This window comes from Odontesthes bonariensis, chromosome 24, assembly GCF_027942865.1.
Source record: "Odontesthes bonariensis isolate fOdoBon6 chromosome 24, fOdoBon6.hap1, whole genome shotgun sequence".
NCBI lineage: Eukaryota > Metazoa > Chordata > Actinopteri > Atheriniformes > Atherinopsidae > Odontesthes > Odontesthes bonariensis.
Window position 1 is genome coordinate 19,442,587 of NC_134529.1, and position 21,996 is coordinate 19,464,582.

General features: G+C 41.2%; 1 protein-coding gene across 3 annotated transcripts in view; it reads right to left on the minus strand.

Moving 5' to 3' along the window:
- plcb1l (phospholipase C beta 1-like) overlaps positions 1-21,996 on the minus strand; it is a 125,224-nt gene that overhangs the window by 48,037 nt on the left and 55,191 nt on the right. For all 3 annotated transcript variants that reach the window (XM_075458782.1, XM_075458783.1, XM_075458784.1), the window contains 3 exons: positions 3,184-3,324; positions 2,730-2,809; positions 877-930 (listed from right to left, as the gene is read on the minus strand). In XM_075458782.1, coding sequence (XP_075314897.1) covers positions 877-930; positions 2,730-2,809; positions 3,184-3,324 — 275 coding nt within the window. The remainder of the gene's footprint in view (positions 1-876; positions 931-2,729; positions 2,810-3,183; positions 3,325-21,996) is intronic.

Sequence of the window (21,996 nt, forward strand, 5' to 3'; positions counted from 1 at the left end):
TTTATATCAATAAATTCGTCATCATAGACTGATTTGAAATTTTGTTTCACTTTGTATTGTGACAATAAAGGAATCTTGAATTAAAATGCGTTGTGAAACGGAGCACCCAGCACTGCTCCTGATAGTGAATGGTTTCAGGTGTCTTGGAGCATCTTGAATCCAGTGCAACTAAAGTGAATACAAGAATGCTGATATTGTCAAAGCAGCAGAGTAGAAACAACCAATATGGACACTAATGCACCCTCATACCATATGAGGCTTTTGCACTTAGCCCAAATAACAAGCCGAATGGTCCCTGTTCCATTTAGTCTAGAGGACCTAACACCATGATGTGTGAGACTCTGCCTTTTTAAGGTGCTCTTTTAATGCACAATCATGATGCTGACATATTGCCAATTTACTAGTTTGCTGCAACAAGTTCCTCCAGCTGTTTCTTTTCAGTACCTCTTAGTTTTCCAGTTTTTCTTGTTAACATGCTATCAAATTCAAATTGAGCTGACATTTTTCAGGAAATATCAAAATATCTCACTTTCAACAACTGGTGTGTTTTTTCTATGATCTACCGTGATAAAAATATTGGTTTATGAGTGCCTATCCCTATCCCAGCTACTACTCACCCAAAGTTAGCTGGGATAAAGGATAGATGGAAGGATTAACACGTCACTGCATTCCCTTTTTATTGACATTTTGTACAGCATTGCAACTTTTGTGAAACTGGGGTTGTAAAATGCACCTATGTACAAAGAGACTGGGTGAATGCTGAAGTGCACAAATGCTGATAATAAAGAGAGAAGGCAGACTAAGCTACAGTCTGCATTGAGCGACTGAAGACTGAAGGGGTGCAGGGGCAGAGAGAGATGAGTCAGAAAGACTTACTTCTTGACAGGAATTCGTCCCTCGGGGTTGAGCTGCAGCTTCAGCCGAGTGTATCTGCATTGGGGGAGACGGAGAACACACCTTAAACATGCAATAGTTTTTTTTTTCTGGGTTATATTCTTTAATCCATGTTTTTGTTGGGCATTTCCTTTCTTAGTGACTCATAACCATTGGTCTTGTATATATGTGTGCTGATCCATATGGCTGTGTGGTGATGGTGACTTACACACTATTCGAAACATTTCTCCGTGACTGCATGTGTAGAGTTCTGCGTGCATACCACGAATGTCTGTCTATGTTTACACGGCAGGTTAGAATCGTGGTTAATCCCTGGAAGTCTCAAGTGTTGGCAGTGCAGAGCCATGCAGCAACAGCAACACGGGCCGCGCTACCTGGGCTATAAATAGCTCCGCTGCAACAGGAGCTATCGTTACAGGCTGGGCTTTAAGTGGCTGCTGGCTAATAATTAATATCCATTACAGTGTCCACTTCATAGGGCAGGATGGCTGCCACAGGCAAAGTCACACATGACTGTAATGGTTAACAGGGGACTGACTGGTTTTTACCTTCTGAAAAATGTGCAAAATGAACAACAGCGTTGCCTGAGAATGAATGAGTCGGAACAGCTACACAAGGCTTGATCATTCAAAAGAAAAGTAAAATAAAGAAAGGCTCAAGAACACAGAAGGAGGAAACAGGCGTTTCTTAATATGTCTCATAAGTGCCTGCATTATTCTCATGAGAAACTCATGAGTTTGGCTTAATAAAGTGTGCTTTCACATGTGAACCTTTTGAGAAACATGCTATTCTAACCCTGTTTATTACTGTTTGTACCGTTGTGCAGATGTCAAAAGAACATCTTGTAGCAAACAACCATTTGAAAACATGCTGGGTTCTAGTTAGTTTCCTGTTGTTGGGAACATTGCCCGTCCATCCAGCCCTCCAAAAACATATCGCCGCCTTAAAAAGCTAGAGAGAATCCGCCACATGCGGAGAAACATCAACATCGCTTCAGGGATGACGCCTCCTCATGCTGCAGTAGTTGTAGGGAGGAGCGTTGCCTTATTTGTAAGCAAGCAGTGCACAACAGCTACTGCTGTGAGCAACCAACGTGACTGCGCTCTTTGATTTTATTCAACTCTCTCTTTGCTATGTGGTCGATGGCCACTTTTATTGTTTCATAAGTCAATTAGTCTCCTCGGGGGTGCCAGTTAATGGCTTCCCCTTCGCTGATAAACATCAGACAGCTGGGAGTTGTCACCAAGTGCAGCCTTTGGCATTCTCTAAAAGCAATATCTCAGATTCATATTTAAGCTGCACGAGCTTCATTCAGTAACTCATTACACAAACAAATAGGTTGTGGACCATTGATCAGTTTGTGTGTGTCAGTTAGATGAACATGATGCTGTGCGCTGTTAAAGATTATTTTTCCACAGAACCACAGGTGGGATGAGAGGAGCTGATAATGAAGACTGTTACTGAAGGTAGATCCACTGGTAAGACAGTGGGGATTTGTGTAAGGCTGGAACTTGAAAGTGCAGCATAAATGCATTTCAGTGCACACTGTGATGTGTGTTTTGCGGGGCATATAATGTTTCATGCACGAGTGAGGAGTCTGTTCTTGTATCTAGGAAAGTAAAGGCTCTTTTACTGAAGATGTGTTGTTTGTTTTTCCTGCTGTTGCCATTTATGTAACGAACAGCACATACCTGCTGTGACCCACGGGATGAGTGGCATGTTTGTGGTGCTGGCAGATCTGATTTTCATATTCATCTTGGGGACTATGTGGACCAACAATTACCTGTGAAGCTGCCTTGCGTGTGTGTTTGTGTTTGCGTGTGTAGAGAACATACGCTTTTTCGAGGCAGGCCTCTCTGGACATGTTTTGTACCAAGAGGTTAGACGCCAGGTTGAACAGTTCTTCTGCCCATTCCTGTAGCAAAGAAAAACACATTTATCAGGTGAGAACCATGTCCTCAGTCCCATAGCAGATTTGCAGTGTTGTGCAATGTTACTGCTGCATGTGTCAAGTGAAAACAACAAAAGGAGACATCTTTAAACACAAAAGGCTGGTCATTGCCATTCGATTCCTCTATCTATCTATCTATCTATCTATCTATCTATCTATCTATCTATCTATCTATCTATCTATCTATCTATCTATCTATCTATGCAATGACAGTATCTCAGTTTTTTCTTCTTATTTTCAGGTTGCGATGAATCATAAACAAGTTCATGCTCACATAAAATATCTGTACAATACAAAGAAGTGATCAGTTTTGTTGCGTTTTCATGCATGGTTCTCACCTTTGCAACCTCCTCCTGAACGGCTATAAAGTTCAGGTAGGTGATGTTGACCATGTCAGTGCCGCTCACCACCGTCAACATCCTACTCTCCATCTTCCCCGCCAGCATGCTGGGATCCAGCAGCTCGCGCACCTTTGCATCCTGAGCAGAGAAACACAAACGCAGAGGAAAAAAAACACGTCAGCAGAAAGATCCCTTCAAGTACGTTAGCGAAGCCATCAGGTGCATTGTCATGGCCACAACTTCTAACCTCAGCATCGTACGCGACAGGCCTGCATCCGAAAGCTAGCAGGCTAAACAAATCTTCAAGGGGAATTCAAATGACGTAAAACAGACCACGGAAAAAGACAAGGAATGGTTTTCTGAGGAAGTGAGAGGCAGTGCTGCACTGTGTCATGATAATTTTTGGCTTTCAGAACAAAAATTGCCCTCTGAATGCACTTAAGCGAAACCAGTTACCATTTTCGAGTGTCCACCTCAGCTGACAGCTGATTTGCCTGATTAATGAGAGGTCAGAGACAGTGAGAGGAGTGAGGCGGGAGGCTACAGCCCCAGTAAATTTCAGTGTGATTAGCGGGGCCCATGTTTCAGTCTATAAAAGCAGCAAAATGGGTGGATTAAGCAACACTATGATAGAAGGTTGCTTTATTTGTAGACTAATTAATGGAGCTGGAGGCGTTGACCTGATAGCAGAAGAATGATGGATATACTTATGGGTACAATATGTCACCTTTTAGTGCTTCAAAGTGCTAAATCTGACATAATGTGGGCAGGGGGATTTATGGTGTCATTTATTATAGATTAAAGACCCTTGGATAGTTCAAATCCCTGCGGCTTGATGGTTTTCAAAACGTGCTTCCTGGCTGTTTTTTTGTTTGGAAAACATCTTGCTGCCTCAACACATTTTCAGATTAACTGTGCAAGATGGAGCTTAAAAGAGCAGCCATGGCACAGTAATTCCTTGTGATCGGCCATAACACAGGTCATTAAAATCATAAATGGATTCTCTAAGTTTAAGAGAGGTTCCGGCGAGGATCCTTTTTCTTTCTCAGAAGTGTTTTTGTTTTAATAATGCCAGGACAGACGCTGCAAAAATTCACGAGAAGAGACCGTATCCACCTTGAGGAAAGCAATTCCCAGACCTAATTCTCTGCGACCTTTATTCTCTGACAAATTCAGCAAATTGTTGGGAAATGTCTCTTATTTGTTTGAACAAAACATTGGGTGCTGGCAACAACCTCTCTCACACGAAAAAAAAGGAAGAAGAATTTGTGTTCAGCTGAGGTACTTATCCAGGGTAAACCGAATCAATCTAATTTTAACAAAAATACATTTCAGCAGCTCATCTTTGGTGGAAACGATGAAAAAAATAAAAATAAAACCATAATACTTCCAAGGTTCAAGAGAGCAGAACAACAATGCCCTTCCTCTCTCCTTTGCGGCTTAGTATGCGAGAAGCATACAAAATGGTTTCTCTGGCTTAATTAACACAACAAAAAAGCCCTGTAAAGGATTTTGCAGTGAAAGCAAATGAGCTCCCACTAATTTAACCAATTAAAAAAAGCACATTGTGTCCTCCTGTGTCGTGCTGATAAATGTCCCCTACATGTCCCTCACGCCCCCCCAAATCAAATTGCGAGGCTTAGTGGCACCCATTATCGTCCGCGCTGGACTTTTCAAGGAAAGAGATTTTCCCTGTTGAAGAATATCTCCCTTTTGTTCTGGCTTTTGTCCATCTGTCCTGGCTGGGAGATATTCAGCCAGGACAGCCAGGACAGCCAGGACAGCCAGCCTGTCCTACATATGAGCATTTATAGTTTTACATGGCTAAGTAAGAATCCTAATTTAACCACTGCCAACAGTGGAAAATAACAGGTTTTTGATATTGTGAGTCATTCACACCGATTCACTCGGTCCAAGGCTTGACCACAAATCATAACATGTTCAGGTGCTGATATCAATGGGAATCCATCATCAATGTCCACTTATGTACTCTGAAGCCACTGACTGCATGTCAAAGTATAAAAGCCACTTGCAATTTGCCAAAGCATACAATACCAAAGCACCCTTTGAGGAATACCCTGGCTGACAGCCAAAGATGAAAGGCTTCTGAGAACAGACAAGATGACAGTAAGATACATATTTAATTTATCACAGCCCTTGAAAGTCAATACAATTTGATACTGTTTTGATGCTACTTGTAGCCATTAGCAGAACATGCAGCTTATCTCCTTGTATGCAGTCAACGCAGCGCAGATCAGGGAAGAAGCTGCAGGCACTTAAGGCACATCATCTCTAGAGACGTCAGCAGCTGTGATGGGAAAAGACTTTGAGAGAAGCAAGATGATGTATAGAAGATGGATCGTGCTGGAAGGGAGCAGGAGAGGAGAGGCTGAAATAAAGCCATGCAACAACAGGACAGAAAGGGGCTTAGGCATGCGAGTGAAATATGATTTGTGCTTGTGCATTCTGAGAGCCGTAGACGCGATTCTGTGTGGCTGCATCACAGAGGTGCACGCACAGGTAGGGAGCAAAAAAGTAGCAATGGTTTGTTTGGCAGAGTCGAGCTCCTAAATAGACATCACAAGCCAGTAAACTTTACAAATTACCCAAAAGAGAGATGGAAATTGTTCAAAGTTCCCAGGGGATCACAGTCCGTCGCCAAGAGCAGAAGAAAACTGTGGATTTAGGACAGTAAAAGAGCAAAAAGAGGTCCTGCGAGTCCCAAAGTCAGAAATGTCTCTAAAGTGCTCACTCTGTGTATCAAAATGCAAAACTCTTACTCCGTGTCACCATGACTCATCTCGTAAAACTACATAGTGAACATGAAAGTAACCACTGACTGTCTACTATCCAGTGAACGCCTGTAAATATCCTTCATGTATCTGTGCGTTCATGCCTGCAAATGTGTGATCAGCCCGGTAAGAAGTAGGCTAATGTTAGGCAAAATGTTAGCAGAATGACGACATGTTTTTTTAATGGGAGGACTGAGGGCTCCCCGTGTGCGTGGAGACTTAAATGAGGTATATAGATAAACGACTGGTAGGCTACATCTTCACTACATCAGTATGGGGGGAATTGATCATGCTGAAATTATTACTTATTTTATCCAGTCAGGCTGGAACACGAATAAAAAGCCTAGCCTGTTTTTTTGCACAACCTTGTTGGTTAGGAGGTGGTCACCGACTGTGGTGTGTGTGTGTGTGTGTGTGTATATGTCGTGTGTCTGCGCGTGCACGTTTCTTTCACAGAGATCATTCAGTCTTTATTTTTAACTAATGCTATGAGTAGATTTACTTTATTTGAAGGTGTAAAAGTGGCATGCGCCTGTCATTAGCATTACAGTACTTAAACCATCATTAATGTAGGAAATGCTATAATGTATCTAGTGCCATTCCATTTTGTAGGCTTATGTAAAGTTGACTGGTGTGCAGATATTGCAAATACCCAATGACATCAGTCATAGTGTGTCATTAATGTTTATGACACTCTCATGTAGACACCAAAGTGTTCAGTGTTATTTTAGCTTGTTATAACTATATTGTTTGCAGGTGTTACAGGTTACAGTTACCCATGTAATATTAGTGAAACATTGCTTTGCTGAAATGGATTGGTAGGTAACCGGAGAAATACGAAATTAATATTCCTGCCTCGGTCATTTTCGGTCATTTTCAACCCTCCGTTACATCAAACACAGACTGAGGAGTTGCCTTTCTGCCAGCAAACTGGAAGTCTTTATGTTGATGGCCACCGAGAAAGATGTTCTTGTGTCCCTTGATACTGACACAGTGATTGACAGAGTGGCAGAGAAGAGCGATTTAATGAAAAAACTGCTTTTGTAAGGTGAGGAGATTTATTTAAATGAATACATTTTCACAGAAAGTGATGAGATTACTTGTGTGATCGTATAAATATTCATGGTGGGCCGCCATGGCCAAAAAATGCCCGGGCCATTTTTTGGTCCCAGTCCAGCCCTGCATACAGTCACCCGTTCATACACATCTACAGGCAGAAAGCTGTATCTGAGCACACTCACATCAGGACACGCTCACACCACTGCATGCAGTGGTTTGTGCTACTAAATATACGCACAGGGACGTCAGTTCAAAGGAAATGTCAACATGAATGATAAATGATGACCCAACTACCTACACATATGCCACTCAACAAGAACTGGGTGGACGAGATCTGAAGAGCCTGGTGAAAAAAAGGGAGTGTTCGTTGAAATGATCATCATCGATATCATTCATTTTGAGAAGGGAAAAGAAATGTGCGGACAAGCAGACAGGTGGGAAATCCAATCATGGCCGCTGAGGTTAAAGCTTAACCATTCAACCATCAGGAAAGTTACGGCATCGCTTGTATTATAAGTATGTGCCGACTGTTGAGGCAGCAGTTTGATGCTGAAAGACTATTTTGCAGTGCATTACATATTTGCAACTCTGTTTATTGAAAACAAAATATTACATATAGTTATGCAATCCATCGATTCCGTGTTATATACTGACGCAACAGTGATAGTTAATTAGGTGCTAAGGAATAACTTTAGTGAGAGAAAGCTGCATTTTATTTCACATATTCACCGATTCTTAAAAAGAAACCTACATTTTTTTATCAGTGTGAAAAAAAAAAAAAATCCATTTTGGTTGGATGGCTACACTTTTGTTGACCTTCTCCCGCTGTACACTTAGAGGCAGTCCACACTACAAGTATCTGTATTTGTTAGACAAATCTTTTTTTTCATAAAGAAATCCAAAAAGCTTTGGAGGATTTTCTTTTTTTTAAGGGAAATATCAAAACCATTGGTTGAACCTTTTACATCTTTTTTTTATCTATCTCATATTAAAGCTGAACATTTACTTACTGCCCTTCACTTCATCGTGCTCCTTTCAGGATAAACATCTGTATTTCATTAATCTTACTGAGTGCTCTTGCTTTACCTGCATGAAAGGACTGTATAATTGTAATAAAGGGAATTTGCTATTTGGACAGTCAGATATCATCATTTCACTCCCTATTTGAGTTAACAGGCAAACTGTTAATGAGTTTACTAACAAAACACAAACTTGTGGATATACAGTGGGAGAAAAAAGCTCTGGAAAGTCGGAAACTTTATCTTACACCTCAGTATGGGAGCACATCTTAATGCAATGGAGCCGAGAGACTGCAGAGCAGTGCAGCCTGTTTGGAGCAGGGCACCATTTCTTCCACTGCTGTTGAGCCTTTAACCAACATCGCAGCAAGATGCTGCCGGGGGTTGAAGCAGAAAAAAGGGAAATTAATTCATGCTGGGATTGTTGCAATTACTCTGCCACACAAATCTAGAGCAGCTTGGTTTTTTACCAGTTCCTATGTACTCTATGTAGTTCTATGTGCAAAAGATATTGGTGATTACTGTGTGATGTTCACTTTAAGTCATACTCTTGTCTGGAGTTTGTGTTCATGGTTGTGCATTGTGCCTGTATGCAAATAAATATATGTTCTCGTTTAGAAGCCCTTCTGACTCACAGAGCCTACGGAGATTTTCACCCCCAGCAAAGCTAATCCTAAGACGACTCCTTCTGCTGGTGATGCAGTAATTTATTTAAGAGGGTCAGGCTGCATCTGCAGAACATGTTTTAAACATTAGCCACATCATAACGTAGCATTGAAACACTGATACCATTAAAAGAAAGAGCCTCGTCTTTGCCACCACACTGTTGTTGGCTCCCGCAAATGGCGTTCCTAATCTTCTACACGCATTCACATGCGTTACCACATATGCATGCGCAGTCAGAAAAACAGTGACATCACATTCTTCAAGCGTGCGGAGTCATCTGGATGCAGTCTGCACACACACTGACAGTGGAACTTATGGCTGTGTGATCCCCTCATCCTTAATGGCACTGCATCATGGGCTGCTTTACCCCGCAGTAAACTGCAGCTCTACACACTGCTTGGACCCTCACAAGAAAAAGTTCAAATATTTCCATACAATGCTTCATATGTGTTGGACTGGTGACCTGTCCGGGGTGTACTCTGCCTCCCGCTTAATAGTAGCTGGGATAGGATCTGGGCTATGACCCTGAACTGAATAAAGAAAGATTAAAAAATAGATGGATGTGCAATGTTTCGGTGTTCTGAGTGTACCAACCACAAGTTCTCATCTTTTGAAATTTGGGAAGCTAAAAGACCTGCAGCCAAATGGATTAAAACACACACACACACACACACACACTAAGCTATATACAAAGAGCCTTAGAAGCTCTTTGAAAAGGAGAAAACCCTTCCAATTCATCCCCACAATAGGGAGCTACAATGTGAAGCATTTATGCAGCATGGGGACACCATGTAGTTCAGCTTTAAATCTTCTCTTTTGATCCACCGGTCTGCTTGGCTCAGCCTCAACACCAGTGTTGTTTTAAATAAGCAGGGGAGAAGCGTATAGTCCCATTACAGCTTGAAGTTTCAACTTTCAAACTTCTTCAGTGTGGAAATTGCTTGACTAACTTTTCTAGCTGGTGAACCTGGTGAAACTCAGCCACTAAAAAGCACGTCGTGTGTAGCCCAAGCCACAGATAAAAGAAGCACAAACAACTGTATTGTAAACATGATCAAAGAATGTGCATGAGAGCAGAAGAGTATTGGATCCAAGGTGCAAGGGAACAGGAGCGGTATCAGGGGAGAGTCTTTGATTCTGGGGCATCCACCTTCCTCTTCCCTGTGTTATCGGAGTCCTACGCTCATCCCCTCATCTATGTGACGTGCCATCTCTCCTTCTTTTGATTATTCTTCCATGGTCAAAATTCATTGAGCCCTCAAACGTCAGCGGGGGCAAACCAGCACAGTTTCATGAGGCGGAGAATTGCCCACAAGGCCAGGAGTAAAAGGTCAGTCAGCTGTCAGGTGACGCATCGCTGACCACAGGACTGAACTGACTGCTCACATGTTGTTGAACACGTGTGTGCATTCTCTGCAGGTGTAAGTCACAGAATACCCTGTTGGATAAAGTATAGTTACATATAAAAATATAGTTCATCTGCTAAAATAACACTTAATATTTTTCTTTAAGCCAAACACTCTGAAGATGCAGTCATATTGACTTGTGTCCCTTGAAATTCAACACTAATACTAATAGCACGTTTTTATTTTATTTTATTATTTTTACATGTGTTTGATCGAGGGTTCAATGGATAAGCAAGGAAATAGAATAACAAGAGTCATATCCTTAGAAGAAGTCTTCCACTCCACTCGTATATATATTTGTCAATGGTGGTGTGCCACTGGTGCATGCATTGAAGCACCGGTTGAGAAAACGTGGGGGAGAGGGATGAAGGCTCACATGGACTTAACAATATCTCAGACATGAAACGCGAGACGGAGGAGTGGACAGAGGGGAGACAGGGAGCAGTTAGCATGTCAGTTCAGAAATGCCAGAACATTAGGAATAACTTGGGCTGACAGGCACTCATTTTCATGTCTTGGGGAAGTGGCCTAACATTCACACCTATAACTAATCATCTCATGAGGCACCGCGGAACTGTGAAGCATCGCAGACTTTAAAGTGAGAGTGAAAAACTAATTTTCGAAAAGAACACTTTAACAGCGTCTGAATGTCTTATTTTATGATGAATATTTTAATCACAGTCTCCGCAAACTTATTAGAGTAATTTCTCTCGCTGATCTGACTTCATTCTTCTGCACCAATATAACTCTGGCAAATTTTCATTACATCTGCAGGGCAGCTGGACTCAACACTCCAGGTGATAATGTATATGAAAGAATTTGAGGTATGTTTGATGTTTCATTCCAGAAACGTATTATTATGTCGACCTATTTCTTATTCCATTCAGTACCTAGACTAAGAGAATTTATTGAATTTTAATAAGATAAAGCATGCTGAGACCCTCTGCAGTTCTCTTTTGTGCAGTCCCTTTCAGAAATGCTCTTTTTCCATGAATAAGACAGCAGCCAATCATGCCAGCACCATGTCTATATGAGCACCCCTGGTGCTTTTGAGGAAAAAGTCTCAAAAGTAATGTCATTAGTTTGGAGCAACTAACTTTTTAATAGGAAAAAGTAGGACATTTCTGTATCATTTTGCATATAAAACAAGTCTGAGCAGCACAAGGTCAAACCAACATAGAGGTGATTTTGCATATGATCTGCTTTAAAGAGGAATCTAAACAATGAAATAAATGGTTAACTGTCCAAACCTCGAACTCCATGGTTTTCCCAACAATAGATGCATTTTTACACAACGTATGAGCTAAAGGAACAAGAAAAAAACTGCTGGATGTACAATATGAGGTCTAATTCAGAGGACTTTATGAATGGCAGAGGCCAATAGATGAGCGACTATGATCAGATATATCCAGAACACTGATACAAAAACAAACGGAATGTACTGAATTATTTCAGTTTTCCGAATTAACAAATACGAGATGAAAACTGTGTACTCTCAGAGAAGAAATTTAATTAAGTTTAAAAGTCTCTTTAACTCATCCCACTGTTGTGGTAGTCTAGAGTCTGGAGGGGGTATGTGTATGAAGCCCATCAGCCCATCTGTATTTCGGGTATGATGGAAAAAAAAAGTTCCACATGGACAGTGACACACCAACCATTAAATGGAAAAGTTCATCATATATATAAAAAAAGAACATCCAGTTTCTACAGGTGCATAAAATTGGGTGCGGTTTCATATGAGTGTATGCACAAAAGCTGAAATGTGCGTACTCATTAATGTTTTCACCTGATTTAAAAGGCTGCGCATATCAATGGTTCTCTTTTAGAAATCTCACGGTGGAACTGTACATGTGACATTTTAAGGCACGAAAAGATGCAGAGCCTTATTTTTTCATTTACGTTTCAGGACACTGTTTGCACAGCAGCTAAATAGACGTGATAATGAAAACAACTGCAGAAAAGAAAGAGAATGCAATCTGTTTAATTTGCTTCTGGTTCATTTAGCTCTGGACTCATAACCCAACAAAAATTGATCTATTAAAAAAGCACCAAGAGATCAGCTTTGTGGGCTCAGAGCAAATGATCCTGCAGAGGTAAAACAGAAATGGTCGGATTTTCCATCAGGGCTACAGCAGAGGACTAACAATCAGTTCTTTTTATCTTCAGTTGATGAATTTAGAACCAACAAACACAAAAGCCACGTGAAAATGAGCGAAGAGAAAGTTTGTGAAAGGAATTAATACTGCCTACGTTTCAATTAGAGGGAAACTTGTCGCAAAGCATTGCATGGCTAATTTCATGGCACAATTCAGATGCGCCTTGCTGGACTCATGTTTTTTTGCCTTTTCCGAAAAATGCTTCATGTCACACACACCGACATTGCTCCAACCTAAGCTAGCAGACAAGTAACCAACTGTACATGTACGAAGCTGTCAACACATTGTTTACTGTCTCAACATTGCTTTGCTCATCAAGCTAAGATATTTCATTAAATCACTCCCAGTTTCCCATTTTGCAAAGACTTCGTTCACAATCACTTAAACTTTGTAAGATAGCAACTATAAAGTAAAATCTTTACCTACCACAAACGTGAATCCGGATTAAACAGCCATTATCCTTCATCAAATCCGACATAGTTATCCGTTTTATCCAACAAGTTTGTAGGGGAATTTGGCGGCAATGAAGTTCCCACTGGCTAGATGGGCGGAGTAATATTTCTTAAACCCTTTGAGTCCTTTCCATGTCCAGGGCAGGTCATACACCTGCCCCAATAGCATCTATACAGGCGCGCTAAATGTAACATGATATTATGCTACGTAGGGGCCTACAGTGATTCTGATTGGTAGAATGTGCTCGAGAGTTCGGCGGGGCCGGGCTTAGCTGAGGGCAGACATGGCATCTGCCCTGGCCAGTGGCCATAGATCTAACGTTAAGCAGCCACACTGGAGGTAGGCTATATTTCAGCGAAAATAAAAACACTCGCAAAGTCCGTCACAAGCCACAATATGGTGTAATACGATTCCCACTGTGATTGAAGTTGAAATAAATATTTTATCTTTAATTTATAATTATCTATATTTTATCTATAAAAGAAAGGTTGGGGGTGTGGAAGGCGGGGCTCTGCCCATCCTGCCCACAGCGGCCGCGGCTGCATTAGAGAGTTCTTCCACAGCTGCATTTATTCATAGAAACCACAATAACATCAAATAAGAGTGCGTTATGAAAATTGACAGTGAACAAAACAAAAATAGAAACAAAATAAAAACCCGTGTATGCATAGTTTAAAGAATGCGTGAGGCGGGCTCAGTTGCGCCACACATTCTTCCTTTATACATACCGGTTTGTGTGAAGGACAGGATGTATCTGTGGATTTAGCGTGCATTCATGCATGCATCTGACCCCAAGTCTCCATCAAGAGTCAATCAAAAGCCAAAGTTTAACTAATGCAAAGCAGCACGCATTGGCAAAGAAGAAGAAAGAACTTGGAGTCAGCCCTCTACTGGGCGTGATGGGAGTGCAGTCTCATCGACACAGTTATCACAAGTTTAGCCACATTTTCTCTCATCAGAGCATGGCTGCTACTCTGACCCTCACTTTCACCTGCACAGCCAATACAGGAAGTCAGAGGCAAAACAAACATCCCTTCTTGATTCCAACCAATTACATCATGGATGTTATGGTTTTTAACACAGGTTTACTTTTACTTTTTTTTCTACTACGGGCTACACAATTCATTTATCACACCAGCAACTCAATGAGCTCAACTTAATTCTCTTCAATTCTGAGCAGCTGGTTTAATGATACGTTTAACAATGAAGGGTCTCAAATACCAACACAGAACAGGCTCTGAAAAGGTTTGAAAGGACAACAACAGTCACTTGCCCACTATCACAGTGCTTTAGGGGAATAAAACAAGCAAAGTCTGACAGCTGTTGATAGCCGTGCCTTCAGCCTCAGCCACAAAATGGCAGAAACTCCTAATTCAGTCTGCCACCTCACGTCTCGACATCTCATTCAGGCCGCTGTGTCGTTGAAGAGGAACAGTCTCCTCTGGACCGAGGGGGGGGGGTTGTTTTACAGCATTTGACAGCAAATCACAGCTCCCTCAATAATTCCTCGACCGCCACACGCTGTCACAAAGAATGTGTCCCGCAGAGGACCTGTCAATGAATTGATGCCCACATCATAATTAAAACACCTGATGTGCTTTGTGAGATATATCAAACAATATTTCATTAATTCAATATCTAATCATTCTTGAAATAACCTCAAGAGGTTCCAGCATGCTGAACAAAAGCTTTTTTTTTTCTTTTTTCGAGCACATAAGTCAGAGAAGAATCTCTTTGGACTGCACCTGATGACCGCAGGGCTTTGAGGAGAATAAGCCAGGAGGAAATTGGACAATCTGCTTTTCTCTGGCATCAAGATAACATAAGAGGCATATGAGGAGCAGTTATTACGGCTCTGATAATACAGCAACTAGAAATGCATTAATCCACCTTTTTTGGGGGGTTCCGATAACTGGAATTGGATATCTTCAGACAGCAATACTTTCAGATACTAAGGCTATAACAGCTCTACGGTAGATTTCTAGCTTTATCGATATTTACATAATACATGTTTATATTAGGAGTGTTAGAATTATGCCCTGTCACACTCACATTTATACATGTCAGGGGAGATGTGCTTAGTGTGCAAAAAAGACAGTGATAGAGACTGAATCGGGCGAGCGTATCAGTTGTAAAACTTGTCTTTTAACAGCTTTCAAACACCATTTAGTGCTGCTAACTGATGAAATTCAGTAGTCTCTGATATGTATTTCCTGAAGTGTAAACTATACCGTTCCTCTGCTTCAAGTGTTCCAACAGTCTGCTAAATCTGACATTTTCCTCGACAGCTAGAGGCTGATCCTCCTGCTCGAAGAAAATCAGCAACTTCTGGGTAATACTTTAAGTATTTGCAGAGTCGGCTGGAAGTTTAGGGCAAATCTGGAGTCCACAAGCTTGTATCTGCTGCATATGATTTTCACTGCGGTTTTTCATGCCGCAGAACGCAAGACCAGTTTTAGCTTCCCTTGCTTTTTGAGGTAAAATGATGAGCCTTTGTATCACATCAGTCACGGCTGTAGGGGCATTTCTTTATTTGTCATATGAATCAAAATGGATATAAATTAACTTGTGAACTCAAAACAGCCTCAGCTCTCAATGTGAAAAAACACAGAAAAAGACTTGAAACGCTGTGAGACTTAAAAAAAAAAAAAAAGGGGAAAAGGACACAAGAAGAGTTGTGACATTGAATGTCTTTTGAAATACAATTGCAGCGGTGAGCACGATTTACAGAACAGCTCGCAGTACCACTAATCATAGCAAAGGTGGGCGTCCTTCTAAAATGATGCCAGAGACAGTTTGTTACTTGATGTGGATTTAAAAAAAAAAACAGAAACTTGAATGTTGGGAGCAGTTCTTTGGCCAGATGAGTTGAGCGAGAATATGTTGTCTGAAATGATCCAAGCAAGGACATCGTAATGAAGCATAGAGAAAGGCATTGGGGAGATAATCGGCTCTCAGCCTCCAAAGGCATAACAATTCATAGAATACACACGTATGTACAGAAAACACTCCAAAAGAAGAAAACTGTGACCTGGCCACTTGAAACTCAATTAGCCCAGAGTTGTTATCTGCCGCCAAAGCAATCATACCAGAAAAGACACCATTAGTGAGGAGAACATTGTTGTATTGCTTTGTCCCCGCTCTCGCGGTCCAAAACAGTTGGACCAATGAATCTTAAGAGGGCGTAAGAAATTCAGGAGAGTCGCCAAAACAAAAGAAGCCCCTCCTTTCCAAAATTCATTAGTTTCAATGCAACTTGCGCTCCTGTGTTCACACATGATCGTGTAGGTTGGGATCTGGAGGAGAGAGCGTTTGAAGGAGTGAGAGAGAATAGACGGTAAATCCAGGTAAGAGGGCGACTCACGCTCTGTGACTCACTCTGAAGGAAATATAGAGAGACAGAAGAGGAAAAGGGTAGGCTCGGTGAGGTGGAAGTAGTCTACCTGGCACGGACTCTTCCCGTAACTGGATGAGCAGACAGCAAGGTAAAGGCACAAACAGGAGGAACTGGGAACTTAGTAGCACCCTAGTCAGATAGTTGAGTTGCCACTCAAATCAAACAGCTCACTTCGACGAAGCGTTTAATTTAGTCTAACAGATGTGTTGCATTATAACAGGATATACTACCAAAAACAATGCTCCCAGTCTTATGTTCTAAAAAAAAAAAACATGACACATAGAGTTAAAGGAGCTGGAATAAACTCTAAAAACTAAAAGTAATAAACTAAAAATGGCAGATGGCCCAAATTTTTCCCTATTGATAAAAAAAAACAGAAATGAAACACTTTGAAAGAACTTGTTGTTCTGCTTGTCATTTTCCAATTGTGCCGCTTAAAAGTACTTTCTGCATCTCAGTGTGTCCGAGGTATTCTGGTCTTTATTTCCACCCACATGTCTCTGACTCATTCTCATCAATTTGTGAGGTGGATGAACCCCATTCTGTTCAAGCCGTCCATCAAGCGGCGGTGCCAAAAACAGCTCCCAGGAACAAAAACACTGGCAGGTATGTAACTATGGTAATTATCCTGTAGGCACACAGAGACTCTAATTTAGCGCAGGGAGACTTTTGTAAAATGTAAAGAAATGCTAACGGCTGCTAGGAGCACAAACAGGTCCTCCACGCATGAAATGACACATACATGGCATTCAAGAAGGCGCAGATGAACGCCCACACAAAGACTAATGAATGTAGTCGATGCGAAAAATAGATGTGGAGCAGAGACAGAAAAGAGGCTGGTGAAAAAAAAAGTCTCCACATTTTTCTTGCCTCCTTGAGACAGAACTGAATGTTCACAATCAAATGCTTCTATACAGAACATTTCAGAAGCGCCAAATGTTCAGGTAAAACCAAAACTGTGTGTAAAATGAATTTAGCTACCAGTGCAGCAAGTGGGTTTCATTACTTATATTCATTACATACGTGTTGAAATTAAATCTGAGACACATTTCAAGCAATCTGGTCTAATGCAAAAGAAGTCACATCTCTTATATTTAGTTTACAATAACTCAAAGGCAGGATTGCTTATCGGGACAAGGAGAGTCAATTTTGACTCGTAATGTTAGGGATCCCCATCTGAAAGCTCTAAATAATCCATTGATGCTAAAAAAAAAAAAGTAGATGTTTTTTATTTTAATTATTAGACTGGGTTGAGAGTTCATTGTTTTTGTGGTGTAAAAAAAGAAGAAAAAAAAATGCTGACAAGTTCTGTTCATGACGAAGCGCATTGTTCTGCATTCCTTTGTGTAACTTAAAGGAATCTAGTCTCATCTCGCTTCATAATCCTCCATCAAAACCCACTGCTTTTTTCTTCCGAGCAGCCGGGGGGGGGGGGAATGCCATTTCCAGGAATCAGTCCTCCCCCTGGCACCTTACTTGGGGCCCCTGCACAACCAAGGGGACACATAGAGACAAACCAAACAGGGAAAATGACCACAATAGGGTCTCTGCATAAATAATTTACGTGTTCCTGCAAGTGCAGCCAGCCTCCAGGCTGTGGATGTTCTACCATTGCTCCTGCTGTATGGAGGCAGCATATGTCCCTTCCCTTTGGCTGTTTCCATTCTTTTTTAATTCATACTTCCTCTTTTCCTTCCATCTACCCAAAAGCATTTCATGTGCTACGCCTTTGCCATTTAGAGGACACTAAGCAGATTCCAGCCCCAATGACATCTTTAATAATTCTGACCAGAACCAAATGGGTTTATTGAGGAACATTCCTGCAGGGAGGAAGGGGAGGGCTGTGTAGCATCAGAAACAGTCAACACGCTGCATAAAGTAATAGTGAAGCTGAAGAGAAGGAACTGTCTTTTGTCTTTCTACTGAAGGAGATGTACACACAGATACGGTTATGTCCTGATTTGTTATGCTAATATGAATGATGCACTGCAGTTGTCCAATAGTACAGTGCAAGGCCAGTAATTCTAATGAAGTATATTGTATCTTCTTCCAGAAATCTTCTTGCAGGTTTTTGGGACTTGACTGTTTCAGAAATAATCTACAAAACAGCTAAAATGCATATCACAAGAACCTTTATTTGGTTGAGTAGTTAAAGCAGACACATGATAGGGGCACCGATGAATCGGGGAAGGACACAAAATGGCCAAAAACGTTTTTTCCAAAACTTCCTGTAGGTCGTCATCACGTAAAGGGTTCTCTCAAATCCCCAAAAATGTAATGGCAAAGTGTTTAATCTGCATTCCATCCTTTAAATGACTGCCACATTACAGGTTTTTACTGACTTGACCTCTGACTGACATCTATGGGAACACAACACCCGAATGCACATGCTAATTTTCGAATACGATGCTGAACTCAGGGCTTCGATATTCTTACAAAGATACAGAAACACATGTTTAAAGACTGTTATGTCCCAAATGAAGGCTTTGAAATGGACAGCTACAACAGACAAAAAGACACGGGACTGACTGATGCCAGACAGCTGGCAGCTCACTCTCAGCCCTGCTTGGTGAGGCTGAATTCCATGGTCAAATAAAAAATAGCACGCTGGTCTAATTATCTGAGAAATTCATGCTAAGAAGAAGTAAAATGCTGTTCAAACAGCCTGTGGGATACAGTGTAATGTCATACCTTCATGTTGTCATAGCTACAGGCAGGTAGTGGTTATTGGATCAATTCTGAAAACACTGTAACCTCGGAGCAATGAGGGAAAACACGCTGCTTCTGGAAAATGGGATAGGATTTAATTGGCTTGTTTTAGTGATCTTTAACTAATCTAAAGAAACCTGTTTAAACAAACGACTTTTTCAAGTACAAACATTTTTATAAAGATTCATCTTCAGTGACCTAAAACAGAAGGCCGAATTGGATATAGAATAAACAATGTCTTAAAAAATATCCATGTACCTTTGATCAGGGCCGAATATTTCGTAGAAGTCACAGCCAGGCCCAATTAAATATCTACACAACATAAGATGGAAGTTGGAAAATGTGGGAAAAGAGACTAATACACAAAGGATAAATGGAAAACAAGAAAGAGAAACATTAACTTCACCACAAGCTTTGGTAACACGAAGTTCTCACTTTACCAACGATACTGAAAGCAACAGTATAATGATTAAGCATAGACGGGTTACTTTGATTGATTACAAGAACAAGGAGAGATAACTTATTATTTCACTGTTTCTTTCATGCACGTCAGAACTAAAACTTAAATGAAATCCAAAACTTGCAAAACAGATATTAAAATTCTCCATTATCAGTGCAAATAACCCCACTGTGCAACTCTCAAAGGACAAATATACGGTTACAACGTCAGCACTTTATTTCTAATATAATGAATTGAGGGAATTTGCTCTTTACAACAAAGTCTATTCTTCTTCAGTTAAATCACACATAAAGTCTTTTTCTTTTTCAAGCCAGCTCCTGCTGTTCTATCCATAGAGAGCAAAAATGTACTAGATTACCTCATTCTGATTATAAGCAAAACTAATTAAACCTCAAAATCCCCTTAGCAAATGTTTGAGGATATTTGGAAAGCATTGTGCATGAGAACTGTGATTTAATCCTCTATCCGTAGTCATCATTTAGCCTTTTGCCATCATTAGCTCTGCTGTGTCACAAAGAGCCTGCTGTCCCGACATCCCCTGACCATCTGTCAGACGAGGCCATGCCAGCCACACCAGCCACAAACCAACCAGACACCTACCACCCTCGCATATCGCCCCATTTGGTATGGCATCTGTGGCTCCACTGATCTGCCTACAAAGGCTTTACTGAATGTTTAAACAAGCCTTTGGATATGTGGCAATATTCACGTGGCCATTTTAACTCATGTTCTGTGTTCGAGTGAACAGAAATCTGGGGAAATCCCACAGCTTTATTGACATCCTCAAGGCGGAACTAATCTCCATGTCTGATTGATTCTGATTCTGTGACTGATTTTTGATAACAGATTATTAAAACCCCTTGGTTGTTCTTTGCCAGACATCAGTGGCACCAAAGCTTCATTTCCCCATCGTGCTCTCTCTAACGGCAGACCAGAAGATGCCTCAAGACAAAATGCCTGCTGACTTCCAATGTATTATTCCAATAATAATACAAAACAGCTGATCTTCACAGAAAACTTTGCCCTTTAACCTGTTACTTACAAAACTTATTTTTTCCTTCCACCTTCAGGATTTAGAAAGAGGCAAAAGCTGGACCCCCGGGAGGTCGGTGGCGTGGTGGGTTGGGCGGCCGCCCCGTGTATGGAGGCTGCAGTCCTTGCTGCGGCTGGCCCCGGTTCGAGTCCCGCACCGGGCGGCCCTTTGCAGCATGTCTTCCCCCTCTCTCTGCCCCCTGCTTCCTGTCTCTCTCCAACTGTCGTATCATTAAAGGAATAAAAAGCCCCCCCAAAAAAAAAAAAGCTGCACTGTCTGTCTTTGCCTTATGGCTAATGGCTTCACAGTTAACAACCATATCAAACTTAAAGGCAGAGCTATTTTAACGATTTCAAGTTATTCGGCTTGTTGAACGGTCCATGTTGTTTCTATAGGTCATGAAAACGACATTTCATACCATGGCTGAGCATTTCCACGATGTAGCAACAGCAGTCTCAGTCTCATAAGAAATCCATGTTGGGAAGCCTTTATTTTAAAAACAGTTTGTTACATTTCATTAGATTACTGCTGTTAAAATGCAATTAGTTGCATCCCAGCATGAGCTACGGCAGAAATGTACTTAATAGAGTGTTGTTGCACCTTCGAAAATGAACACCCATTTTAAAATCTTGTGTATAACCGTAACCGTGTATGGCTTACTGCACACCATACTTTGGCAATAGAATCTCCGCCACAATGTAACCAGCAAGAAGCTTGTTCATTTCCAACTGAGCAGCAGCTATAGCTGGAATATAAGGCAGGTGTTATTGTTTTCAAAGCAGTAGCACCGATGTCCCCTCTTCAATGGGCTTTGGCAGCGCGCATCACAGCTGCTCAACTCTTTATCTCCCAAGTGCAATTTGAAGTTTACTGTGATATTGCTTCTGTCCTTTTCATGCAGAAAAGTCAAAATAATGCAAATATTTACCCCAAAATACAGGCAATACAGATTAACCTTCTCACTAGCTGAGCTGCAATCTGCAGAGTGGCATAAATGTAGTACTGGATACCTCCCACAAGCATGCAGCAACCTGACATCAGAGTACCGGGAAGTTTTTTATTTAGCAACAAACGGAACAAGGAAATAATATAAAACCTTTGCAGTACACTGCTGCATATCTGAAAATCTAACAAACCAAAACAACCCTTTGCTGGGGGAAGATGGGCATCAAGCCAGAAAGTTACTTTCCAGGTAAAGGCTGGGCATTCCACAGAAAGGTTCATCAAAGCCATTTCAATGCACAGAGGCCTCATTTTCAGGAAAAATGACTTCAAATGCCCCAATATACTGTGATTTATTGTCCTGATAACAGTGTGTAATACCATTAATATATGTGGGACCACCCGGCCCAGCAAAGCTGTTCTTCTGACAGAAGATACTGGCAAACCATTGAATCCAACTCAAGCGTCATTTCTTCTAGTTTATATACTTGTGTGTTTGTTGGGACAATATGTAATATTAGTAATTGCAATGCAAGGATGTTTGTTCACAGAATATTGCTGATGCTTGAGGAATTGTCTGCCTTTAGACGAATGTTAAGAAAGAACCCAGACTGAGAAGAAATGAAATGCAGTAAAAAAAAAGATGCTAAAAGTGGACTTTTTTAGAGCGTATTGTCATCATCTCTGGTGAGTGTTACACTTCTCAAACAGAGTCTGC